Source organism: Zophobas morio, unplaced genomic scaffold (assembly GCF_036711695.1).
Source record: "Zophobas morio isolate AGI-343-1 ecotype UQ-CSIRO unplaced genomic scaffold, CSIRO_AGI_Zmor_V1 ptg000004l, whole genome shotgun sequence".
NCBI lineage: Eukaryota > Metazoa > Arthropoda > Insecta > Coleoptera > Tenebrionidae > Zophobas > Zophobas morio.
The window spans coordinates 14,218,243-14,230,943 of NW_026972109.1; the positions used below are offsets into that span (position 1 = coordinate 14,218,243).

Sequence of the window (12,701 nt, forward strand, 5' to 3'; positions counted from 1 at the left end):
AGGAGACTCCTTCTACCATGACAATAACCTCACTACCATGTGTCAAAGGTTACGTCACTTAACCCAGAAAATTAATTTTAATTATTAATTCACGTGAATTACAAAGAAACAGTTGTTTATATTTATAATAATTCTAATTATTACAACACCTGTTCAAAGGATTATAGTTAATTATTTGTAAAATAATGATGAACCTAACCTCACCTAACCTAACTTTTTGTCAGAACATGCTAAAACTTTGTTATCGATATTTCCAGCCACGTTTCACCCGAAATACAATAAATTTTTGCACATCGAAAGGTGACACGCCCCCGAAAGTTTTATTCAAGTATTTAATACGTCAGTGTGATAAATTACCAGAGGGCCCCAAAAAACATTACAAATTTATGATTAAACAGGTAAGTTCCACGTCCTCTTATCAATATAATATAAACAAAGCACTTACAGAGTTTTAAACAACACGTAAAAGAATCAGATCCAGAGAGAATTAGACAAATTGTAGCGCGATCATATGAGGATGCTGACTGGGTTTTAAAAAAGGTAATACATTTTTTATTATTTAATAACACGTGTAAACAAATAATAATTTTCTAGTACCTTGATAAGAAGAACTAGAATGGACCAAATTCCACTAGCGACTAGTTCTACCCTCCTCCCTTTAGAAAGCTTCTGGAATTCAGTTTTAGTGTACCATGATAAACCCCACGTAGTCAACAGGAAACTAGCAACGGTTTCCCCAATTTTTTTCTGCAAAATTGGCTTCCATTGCCCCCGCATTAAACGCCTCCATGAAATTTTTACATGGGAAGCGCTTATTTACAAAATTCGCAAAGCACAAGACTTCACAAAACTCACGCCTGATTTTATCAAAGCCGTTACAGAAAATTACGACAAAGAAGCCACAATCACAAACGTTACAAGAGAAGATTTTCACAACAGCGTCGATGGCCAGTTCATTTCATTGCGCGTTTTATTTCCAAGACAGTCCCCACACAAATGTCTCGAGGTTGTGATTTTTGACAAAGAAAAGCGAACGGCGACGTTCTTTGCAGTGCAAGAGCAAGATCACCCACTGGTAGCGCCTCGTTTTCCGTATCACATAGAGTTGACGCAAAGTGGGAATCTAAGAATCGTTTTGAACAATTTTGAGGATGCTGACACCAGTGCTGCCGAGTGGCTATCAGATAAATTGTTTCCAAAAGTCTTGAAATGGGCGGAAAATGGTGTTCTTGAAGACGCAGGTGTTGGGTCCTTGAGTTTGATAGCGTCTGACGAGTATTACACGCTTTATTCCAGTCTCAAAGAGAAGTATGGGGAAAAGTTGGTACGACAGTGGCCTACCAAAGCAAAAACTGATCCCCAAAAATACATTTTTGAGGATATTGCTATTGCGACGTACTTAATTTGTTTGTGGCGTAAGATTGGAGCTCAGGATATCAATTTCGTGGATTGTGGCTGCGGTAACGGTCTATTAGTGTACATTTTAAACCGAGAAGGTTATACAGGATTTGGGTTGGATGTTAGGAGCCGTAAAGTTTGGGAATTGTATTCAGATCAAGCTGATTTAAGAATTGGGATTGTCAAACCGGATTCTACATTTCCTCAAGCAACATGGGTTATTGGTAACCATTCCGATGAATTGACCCCTTGGATTCCCATAATTGCACTCAATAGTTCAAACAGAACAAACTATTTCGTTTTACCTTGTTGCCCATATGATTTGAATGGTTGTAAGTACGCACGAGTGAACATTAAGTTGAGTCAGTATGGAGACTACTTGGATTATGTTGAAAATCTTTCAAATATGTGTGGCTTTACAACTTCCATTGACAAATTAAGGATTCCGTCGACAAGGAGAGTCTGTTTGGTGGGTGTCAGAGACAATTTTGATGATTCACAAATTGGCGAAATTAAAAAACAAATTTCGAATTTAATTTCTGACAATTTGAAGGAGTTTAAACCCAGAAATGCGGTTGAACCCGTCCAGAATTGCTCTCGTCTGAACAGAGACTTAATCACACGAATAACTAACTTTGTTGTTAAGGAATTATTGGAAACTTTGTCTCCTCTAAGACGGGAGTTTGACGGAAAATCTTGGAATCAAGGTGGAACAAGAAACTTGAACGAACTTTGTGATAAAATATCCCCTGAAGATAAACAGTCACTGAAAAATGAATGTGGAGGGCTACAAACTTTGCTCAAGAACCGTAAATACATATTTAATGTGCGCTGGGGCATGGTAAATTTACAGAAACCTTTAAGTTTAAAGGAATCTAGCAAATATAAGGACAAACCTTGTTGGTTTTTCAAAAACCACCCAGATGGGTGTCTCCATCAATCAGAAACTTGTGCTTACAAACACATAGACGATTAATTTTATTGTTTATTAAAAAAGTTTATCAATAAACTTAAGAAAGAGCATCTCCAACTTTATTCATGTCATAAATGTACAAAAAATTAAAATTGAAGATACCTTTTATATTATCCCAATCTTGTTGGCAACATCCAGCGCGTCGTAGTCCCTCGCTAATCTGACGTACGCCTTCTTCTTCCCATCAGGCCTAATCAAAGTATTGACTTTAGCCACATTAATGTCATACAACTTTTTAACTGCAGCTCTGATATGGTGCTTGTTTGCCATAGTGTGGACCAAAAACACCAAAGTATTATTATCCTCAATCTTCTTCATCGCTGCTTCCGTAGTCAACGGAAATTTAATAATGTTATACGCGTCCATCCTAGTCCTACTCGGTACCGACTTCCTCGGGTATTTAGGATTTCTGGGTGGTCTGAATGTCTTCGGGCGATGGAAGTGCACCGAAGTCCTGATCTTCCTTGCGTGAGTGCCATGAGGCCCCTTGATCACCTTCTTCTGTATTTTCAACGCCTTCTGAACCGGCGCTGCAGGTGCCGCTACCTTCTTTCCAACCCCCTTTTGCTGTTTAACGGGCACCGTCTTCTTGGGCTTCGTCACCAGTGCCTTTGGTGGAATTTTCGGCTTAGCTCCAACCTTAGCAGTCGCCTTCTTCACTGTCGCTTTAGCCGTAGGTTTAGCAGCGGCTTTGGCAGCAGGTTTAGCCGCGGTCTTCGCTGTGGGTTTAGCTTTAGCCTTGGCGGCGGCGGCAGGGGCCGGCGCCGCTTTGCCAGTTGTCGCAGCTTTAGCGGCGGCCGCGGGCTTAGGCGCTGGAGTTTTGGCAGTGGTTTTCTTCTCAGATGGCTTCGAAGATCCACTGCTTGCAGCTTTGGCGGCGGCTTTAGGGGCCGGAGCTGGGGTTTTGGAGGAAGTGCTAGCGCCAGCTGCAGCGGCTGGGGCTGAGGCGGGCTTCTTCTTCTCTTCTTTTTTGGGAGCTGGAAAAGTGTGACTTGAGTATGGAACGACATAACCTCAATTATTGGAGGATGTAAACAGGGTCAGATTTGTGTATTGGGTATTTTCACGGGCTTCAAAGAGATTCCCACACATTTAATCATCATTGTAAGGGTGAAAGGTAGGGTGGTTTGGGAGATTTAGGGCTACAAAAAGGGGCATGTGGACACGGCCGCGTGGTTCGAGTGTCAAACACTTTACACGGGTGTTAATTCGCGTAAATCATGCTGGAACTTATTCATAATGCAAGGATTATGATTTAAGCCATTCATTTCAGTGTTTTTTAGTGAAAGTAATACTACTTACCGGACTTTTCCGCTGATTTTGGCTTTGTAGGAGCCATGTTTGTCACGAACACACGGTAAAAGAAATAGTTATAGTGGTGGCCGCCGGAAGGTGCCGACAGCGCCACGGTAATGTCATTATCAGCGCGCGAAATTCAATTTAAACTAGTGATTTCGGGTTTTAGTAAATCAATACTTTTCTAAATTCTGTTGCAGTTGTCTGGGTGTTAGTCTCAGCATCCAAGCACTGAAAACACTTTATTGTCATTGCTAGTTTAGCATCTGATAACTGAATGCTACATTTCTTGCACAATATCTCCGTAAATGATTCTTCGTACATAGGGTGGATCACTTTATCACGGGTAATTGTTAATACACTAACCGCGGGCGAAGCTGGGCTTTTCTCAGCCTCATCTGTGGAAGTATTTGTGTAATTCTGCGAGTTTTCCAAATACTCCAAAGCGCATTTTAAAGTTTCAATATCGTTTTTGTCGTAGTAAAAGTGCTCTTCTCCACACTCGTTATACGTAGTCGTGCGACAGATAAGCAGGGAGGATAAGGTGGTGAGTAGTGGAAAAATGAGTTTCAGCATTTTCAGAATTGGGATTATTTCACTGGGAATTTAGGAAACGGTGACAGATGAAGTGATGATGTCAGTGAAACTTAACAATGTCAAATTGTAGACTGATGATTTTCCTCAATACTGCTGATTCACTGGATGTACTGATGATCATTCCTCGTCCAGAAAAATAATATTTCACTTTAAACGATCCTCGAGAAAAAGCGAGCAACCTGTCGTGTCAGGACATGGGCGCAAGATTATAAAAATCCGAAGTTTGAGCGCCTAAATCTATATTTGATCCTGACGGGCGTTCCGGAACAACTACTGAAAATTGCGAAACTTAGGGAAAGGTGGGGTGAGAAAAACGTTTCTTTTCGAAACTGCTGTTTTGCATGTTAACGGGTAAAAAAGTTTTGTTTTGTCGAGACTATTTTAGTGTGTTTTAAGAACATTCCATCATAATAGAGCGATATTGTGAAACATTTAACTTTTGTTTTCATCGATGCAGAGAGGCGACAAAATACCCTAACACCGTGAAAAACAATGTGAAGTGTATACACTTGAAACTTTAGTTTATGTTTTTGTTGTTGTCTGCCGTTTCTTAAATTTCATTTACAAGTTTCTTTATCATCCTATAGTTCACCAGTATATTGTAAACATACAACAATAAGTGTTCAGAATAATATCTTTACAAATATTGATGTCTACTTTAGATAGTCAGGGTCTTTATCTACTATCGCATTACATATTGTGTTTTAATTATTTTTTCCTTTTTCTTTCTTATTCGAGAAATTTATTAAACTCCTCTCTCAGTTTTATTATTAATTCCTCTTAAACCTTTAGGAAGAGTAATAAACGCACGCATTGAGACGTAAAGTCTGCACTTTAATAAAATTTCACTCTATAAAATTATAGTAGCTACAAAAGAAAAGGGATTCATGTTAAAGACGCATATTTAATTTTGAGAACAGTTAACATTCCTAAGCGGAGAATCGAATTTGGTTTTAAAGTGGTTAGCTGCGCTTGAACTGGGTCCCAGCTTATGGTCGAATTAAGTCCACCACATCCAGCGAATTTTTAAGTCGCTTATTTAGGCAGAAATTCGTTCATTGGGTAGATACTATAGCAAAACACACACACATGCGGATGTTTTCATTTAATTTATAACTGCTTGTTTTAAACTTCACATAAATGGTTGCAGGTTTTGAATGTTTAAACCAAACACTAAAAAATTGCTGTTGGAGATTTTTCCAGGAATTGGTGCATATTGCGGACTGGGCATTCAATATTTATTGTATTTAATCAATGCAACTAACAATAGCGCAGGTTGTGCTCGAATTATTTCAATTTTATGCAGCAACTTTTGTAATAAAGCGTATTTACAGCGTTACGGTTCTTGGGCATAAGACCCTGCAGAGAATGCCTCATACGTGCAGACGTTAAATCTTGAATATATGTTTTTTATTATAAACTTGCCCACGTTTTGCGCTGGATTCTGTTATTAAATTAAAATAAGACCTAAAGTGAAAACATAAACCAGAAATTCATCCGGTTTTATTATTTGTGGTTTTATTTAAGAACACTTTATAGGCTACGTTGTGTTAATATCGATTTTATCGTAATTTATTTATACCAATCTTAACAATTAGGAGAGCCTGGAGCTACCATAAACCCACTATCAGAACTAAGTGCTACAAAGTAATAATTTATGGAGTTCTGGAAGAGATCCGTTGTATAATACTTCCATTGTTGTTTAATGTTTCCACCTGGCTTAAGTATTTCTTCTTTGCAATAATAGCCCTAATCGTTGCATATATCTACAACACATTTAGTTCCCCTACGTTTATTATGCATAAGTTCTTAACCCCTACCGCTCCAATTAATTCCTACGCACAAGCGCCCTCGTACCTGTCATCTGGTTCTATTTCATAAATTATTCTAGAAAAGATATGGTCTACAATGGGGAAACCACCCATGGATTAATTTCCGAGGATTACCTACTTAAAAACTAATAAAACGGCAACGTGACATTTGTATTTATGCTTTTTCTTTAATTAGCAAGACCGAAAATGTTTCATGTGAAATAATGCCCAAATAACCGTCAAGTTTGACAGTGAATTTGCAAGAATTCCAACATTTCTGCATTTTTACTTCCCAAGCGTAAGCTAATGATGTAATCAAATCCATCAGGGGACTTTAGTGCTTTGTCGATGTTTCGTAATCATAACCCCTGTAGTACGAAAAAATAGGTCTAGGTGTTGATTTTTAAATTAAGCAGATAGTCTCCGCATCGGCTGAAGCGATTGTTGTCAAATTTGGTATATACATGAAGAATTAGAAATTTTCTCACTTAAACGCCAATGTTTCCATGAAAGGGTAACGACATGGGCCGTTTTATTTATCATCCTCGATTGTCCTACCCTGTTACAGTTAAAGTCACTAGATCTACTATTACTTTTAGAAAGTACGGCAAACTGCCTGTGGTCGGAATTCGACAGAGAGGAACCTAACCTATGTGTTAAACAAAGATAGCGCGAGGCTAGTAATTTTCGCTATCTGTCAACGAAAGGTTGATGTGTTTACGATTTGAGGTTACGACAGACTGTACTAGAATTATTGAGTTAACGGACCGGAAAGAACACTATTCCAGTCCCAAAGTAACTCCAGCCCTATTCAACGAGAAAGTGTCACCGGTAACCAGCAAACAGTCGTGGAAGACGTGTTACCACCAAGGCAATTGACGGCCAAATGACAGTAACAGGATCGCCATACTGGAAGCAAAAAATACCTGCTGTCGAAAAGACGGAGCATAACAAGGACACAGATATATTTCTATTTCATAAAAGTTACTAATTGCCACACATTTCAAGATCGAGTCACATTAGTTACAGTGCCGTCCAACCTCTTATAATCATGTTATTAAATTTTAGTGCATACCTACAAAAAAATTGGAATCTCTCTAGATTAAAAACCGGTGGCTTGACTTGAATTTTTTAATTTTTCAATTCTTCGATTTTTAATTTTTTTTGTTTCTTCAGTTTTTCGATTTGTAATTTTTCCACTTTTCAAGTTTAAATTTTTTAGTTTTTCAATTTTCCAACTTTGGAATCTAGATTTTGCAATTTTTCGATTTGAGTTTCTCCAGTTTTTAATTTTTAATTTTTCAATTTTCGTTTCTTCAATTTTTGTTTCTTCAATTTTTGATTTGCAATTTTTTTAGTTTGCATTTTAAATAAATGTCATAATGATTATAATTTTTAAAAGTTGGATTTTAAAACTTTTCGATTCGATTTGATTTCGATTCATTAATTTTTTCGATTTTTAGTTTTTCAGTTTTTCGTTACTTCAGTTCTTCGATTGTAATTTTTCGATTTTCCACTTTTTCTACTTTGTAATTTTTTGTTTTTTCAGTTTTTCGATTTTTGAGTTTTTCCGATTTTTTAATTTTTCAATTTTAGGATTCTTGGGATTTCCAATTTTTTGATTCGATTCGTTTTTCTTCCAATTTTTCGATTCCCTAATTGTTTTCGATTTTTAAGTTTCTCGATTTTCAGTTTTTCAGTGTTTCAATTTTTCGATTCTTCAGTTCTTTGATTTGCACTTTTATGATTTTCCACTTTCACGGTTTTGCAATTTTTTGTTTTTTCATTTTTTCCCGATTTTCTAGTTTTTCGATGTTTAATTTTGCAGTTTTTCAACATTTCGAATCAATACAATGGAAAAATTACAAAATTGTAGAATTGAAAAATCAAAAATGAAAAAACGAAAAAGTATAAAATTAAAACATTGAAAAATTTAAAAATCAAAAACTTAAGAATCGAAAGAGTGCAAAATCGAAAAAACGAAATATGTGTTGCAAAATCGAATTAAAATCAAAGAAATCGGAAAATCGGATAACTGAAAATCCAAAATTTGCAAAACTGAAAAATTTAAAAATTGGAAAATCGAGGAATTGGAATTGAAAACTGAATTGAGAATTGACTTGTGAATTGAAGTGAGAATTAAATTGAGAATTGAAGTGAGAATTGAAGTGAAAATTAAAGTGAGAATTGAATTCCGAATTGAACTGCGAATTGGAGCGAAAATTTGAGTGAAAACTGAAGTGAGAATTTAACTGAGAATTAAACTGAAAATTGAACTGAGACCTGAACTGAAAATTGGAGTGAGAATTAAAGGGAGAATTGAAGTGAGAATTGAATTGAGAATTGAATTGCGAATTGAACTACGAATTGGAGCGAAAATTGGAGTGAAAATTAAAGTGAAAATTGAAGTGAGAATTAAACTGAAAATTGAACTGAGACCTGAACTGAGAATTCGAGCACAATTTACAAAACTGATAAAATTTAAAAATTGGAAAATCGAGGAATTGAAATTGAAAACTGAACTGAGAATTTTAGTGGGAATTGAAGTGAGAATTGAAGTAAGAATTGAAGTAAGAATTGAACTGAGAATTGAAGTGAGAATTGAAGTGGAAACTGAAGTGAGAATTGAAGAGAGAATTGAAGAGGGAATTTAAGGGAGAATTGAACTGAAAATTGAACTGAAAATAGGCCTGAGAATTGAATTGACAATTGAAGTGAGAATTGAACTAAGAATTAAACTGAAAATTAAACTCAGACTTGAACTGAGAATTGGAGTGCGAATTGAAGTGAGTATTGAATTGAGAATTGAACTGGTATTGAAATGAGAATTGGAGTGAGAATAGCACTGAGAATTGAACTGAAAATTAAATTGTCAATTAAAGTGAGAATTGAATTGAGAATTGAGATGAGATGAGAATTGAATTGGCAATTGAACTGAGAATTGAACTGAAAATTGAACTGAGAATTGAACTGAAAATAGGTCCGAGAATTGAAATCGAAAAAGTGTAAAATCGAAAAAACGAAATATGTGTTACGAAGTCGAAATAAAATAAAAGAAATCGAAAAATCGGATAACTGGAAATCCAAAATATACAAAACTGAAAAATTTAATAATTGGAAAATCGAGAAATTGAAATTGAAAACTGAACTGAGAATTGAAGTAAGAATTGAACTGAAAATTGAAGTGAGAATTGAAGTGAGGATTGAAGTGGGAATTGAATTGCAGTGACAATTGAAGTGAGAATTAAAGTGAGAATTGCAGGGAAAATTGAAGTGAGAATTGAACTGAGAATTAAATTGCGCATTGAACTACGAATTGGAGCGAAAATTGGAGTGAAAATTAAAGTGAAAATTGAACTGAGAATTAAACTGAAAATTGAACAGAGACCTGAACTGAGAATTCGAGTGAGAAGCGAAGTGAGAATTGAAGTGGAAACTGAAGTGAGAATTTAAGAGAGAATTGAAGGGGGAATTTAAGGGAGAATTGAACTGAAAATTGAACAGAGAATTGAACTGAAAATAGGCCTGAGAATTGAGGTGACAATTGAAGTGAGAATTGAACTAAGAATTAAACTGAAAACTGAACTCAGACTTGAACCTAGAATTGAATTGAGAATCGAACTGCTATTGAACTGAGAATTGGAGTGAGAATAGCACTGAGAATTGAACTGAAAATTAAATTGTCAATGAAACTGAGAATTGAATTGAGAATTGAGATGAGAATTGAATTGACAATTGAACTGAGAATTGAACTGAAAATTGAACTGAGAATTGAACTGAAAATTGAACTGAGAATTGAACTGAAAATAGATCTGAGAATTGAAATCGAAAAAGTGCAAAATCGAAAAAACGAAATATGTGTTGCAAAGTCGAAATAAAATAAAAGAAATCGGAAAATCGGATAACTGGATATCTAAAATTTACAAAACTTAAAAATTTAATAGGAAAATCGAGGAATTGAAATTGAAAACTGAACTGAGAATTGAAGTAAGAATTGAACTGAGAATTGAAGTGAGGATTGAAGTGGGAATTGAAGTGAGAATTGAAGTGAGAATTAAGTGAGAATTGAAGGGAAAATTGAAGTGAGAATTGAATTGAGAATTGAATTGCGAATTGAACTACGAATTGGAGCGAAAATTGGAGTAAAAATTAAAGTGAAAATTGAACTGAGAATTAAACTGAAAATTGAACTGAGACCTGAACTGAGAATTCGAGTGAGAAGCGAAGTGAGAATTGAAGAGAGAATTGAAGGGGGAATTTAAGGGAGAATTGAACTGAAAATTGAACTGACAATTAACTGAAAATAGGCCTGAGAATTGAAGTGACAGTTGAAGTGAGAATTGAAGTGAGAATTGAATTGAGAATTGAATTGCGAATTGAACTAGGAATTGGAGCGAAAATTGGAGTGAAAATTAAAGTGAAAATTGAACTGAGAATTAAACTGAAAATTGAAGTGAGACCTGAACTGAGAATTCGAGTAAGAAGCGAAGTGAGAATTGAAGTGGAAACTGAATTGAGGATTGAGAAATCAAGACTGAAAATTTGAAACATTGAAACACAAAGGAAATGAAAAACGAAAAATTGTGATATAAAATCGAGAAAATGAAATTTAAAAAATCTGAAAAATGAGAAATAAAAATCGTGATCTTGAAAAATTGATGAAACGAGAAACAGATTCATATATCACAAGTGTAGAAGTAGCTTAATTTATAAAATAAAAAAAAATATGTAATTATTCTGAATTTTGAATGATGTCATCTTATTGGTGGAGGGGATGATTAGCCAAATTTTGATTAGTGCTATACCATCTACATGATATTCATAATATCAAAACTTGACAACATTGGGTCCAGTAGTTTTGTTCGATGGACTCGATTACTATACTTCTTTACCTTACGCTCAGGAAGTAATAATGTAGTAAAATAAATACTTCTTTGGGTATTTTTTTTTTTAACAATTTGATCCCAGTAGTACTGACCCAAACACTACATTATTAAAAAGTTTTCACTCTTCCCTCCCGTACTAATATATTATCTCTCACATTGCTTATACCCATTATTTTCCATAAACCCTTCTCAAGCCCTAATTATTCTTCCTCCTCCCCCAGCACCCTCATACCTGTCCATCCCATGTCCACCCTTGACCATCCCGGTACCCTCACCCATCCTCTTTAATCGCCCCATCATTCAAGACCGCTGAACGTGCACTCGCGGCCCCGTACCATTGAAAGGTAACAAAACGCGCCAAAGCCTTGGCGTGTGCCCCTTCCACAAGCCACCATCTCCGCGGGACGAGGGGACCCCAACACAAACAACAACCAGCACACAACATGGTGCCCGAGTCAGTTGAACACCGTCTCTCTTTCGGGCAACTGTGTTGCCGCTTTGTCCCCCGTTGTTTACGTCCGTCGGTGCCTCCGCCCCTGCAAGTATCCGCCCGAGTTGCGAAAGCATGTGCTGGACCGTGTGTGCGCCCCCATGTCGTGCCTCGGTGACCAGGTGAATTCGGAAAAGATGTACGCCAGACACCGACGAGTGTTACAGACTGTTTCTTTGGCCGCTCTTCTGGCGTACAGCGCGCTTCTGGCCTACCAGACGCTGTCACGTGGGCTCGTCGACGAAGAGGTAAAGTACCTTTTACAAAAAATTGTCACGTGGGTTTGACCTGCCGGCTGTGGCGCACGTCGCGGATCGATGAGGGTTTTTATCGAAGTTCTTGGAAATCATGTCAAAAATTAAAGTGTGACAGACAAAGGCACTGTTCTAATTCTGTTCTAGTTCTAATTGAATAAAAATGCAAGACGTATAAATAAAATAGCGTAAGTCTGGGTCTAGGACCTACCATTAATGTGGTGTGATTTATGGTTCTTGGGTGCAAAAAATGTAGTATGAAATAATAAAAATAGATATTAGTGCTTTTTTTTGCACTAGTCGTAGAAAAGTATAGTATTCCACTCGAGTGTAATGGCGATTACTCATCCAGCAATGAATAACAACAATGTGAACTAATGCATAACATAACATGCATAATTTTACAAATTCTCTAACAACATGTAGAGTGTAGGTACCGTCGACAATATTTATAACTGTGGGTTTGCCTTATACAATACCTGAATTTTATAATCGTTCAATATTTGGCAGACTATACATCATTCTGTATCCTTCTCGGGCATTATTTTTGATCTGCTATTAAAGTTGACTTTTGGCCAAAGTGTTCGCTGTTTCACTTTTGGAAAAAATCGTCACGAAGTCGCCACTCATTGGCATTCGGGGCTCTTCTGACTATTGTCACCACTTGTTGATGGAGGTGGTGCGCGCCTGGCACCGGCCGAGGGGTGGCGTTCCCTGGGGATGTACACGCGAAGAGATCATTTCAATTTGTCAGAAGGAACGTTTTATTATCGGACATTAATCTGAACAAGAGTAGATTAGAAAGTGTCGTGTAAAGTAGATCGTTTAAGCGCGTTTTTCTTGCAGAGTGGAGTGAAATATTCATTTCACGCATGGAATTTTGCTTGGATCAGCTAAAAATAGGGAGAGGTGCCAGCTCGCGATAAGAAGTTGTCACGGTTGGATGTAGATTTAATTACTTTGCAGGTTGCAAGTTTTACCGCTTTTTGTCCGAAG

The 12,701-nt window shown here is 36.7% G+C and overlaps 3 protein-coding genes across 3 annotated transcripts in view; 2 read left to right on the forward strand and 1 right to left on the reverse strand.

Moving 5' to 3' along the window:
- The first annotated feature begins 29 nt into the window (after positions 1-29).
- Positions 30-2,421, forward strand: LOC135142150 (probable tRNA (uracil-O(2)-)-methyltransferase). The gene is made up of 3 exons (XM_064073823.1): positions 30-398; positions 448-540; positions 595-2,421. The coding sequence occupies exon 3, from the start codon at positions 617-619 to the stop codon at positions 2,372-2,374; it is 1,758 nt and encodes a 585-aa protein (XP_063929893.1). The 5' UTR covers positions 30-398; positions 448-540; positions 595-616; the 3' UTR covers positions 2,375-2,421.
- On the reverse strand, positions 2,404-3,782 carry LOC135142172 (large ribosomal subunit protein uL23). The gene is made up of 2 exons (XM_064073846.1): positions 3,674-3,782; positions 2,404-3,348 (listed from the first exon to the last, which is right to left on the reverse strand). Exons 1-2 carry the CDS (start codon positions 3,708-3,710, stop codon positions 2,477-2,479), a joined length of 909 nt encoding a protein of 302 aa, XP_063929916.1. The 5' UTR covers positions 3,711-3,782; the 3' UTR covers positions 2,404-2,476.
- A 7,581-nt stretch (positions 3,783-11,363) lies between these two features.
- The window catches only part of LOC135142214 (fringe glycosyltransferase), a 137,543-nt gene continuing 136,205 nt past the window's right edge, over positions 11,364-12,701 (forward strand). The window contains exon 1 of the mRNA XM_064073888.1: positions 11,364-11,699. Coding sequence (XP_063929958.1) covers positions 11,553-11,699 — 147 coding nt within the window. The 5' untranslated portion in view covers positions 11,364-11,552. The remainder of the gene's footprint in view (positions 11,700-12,701) is intronic.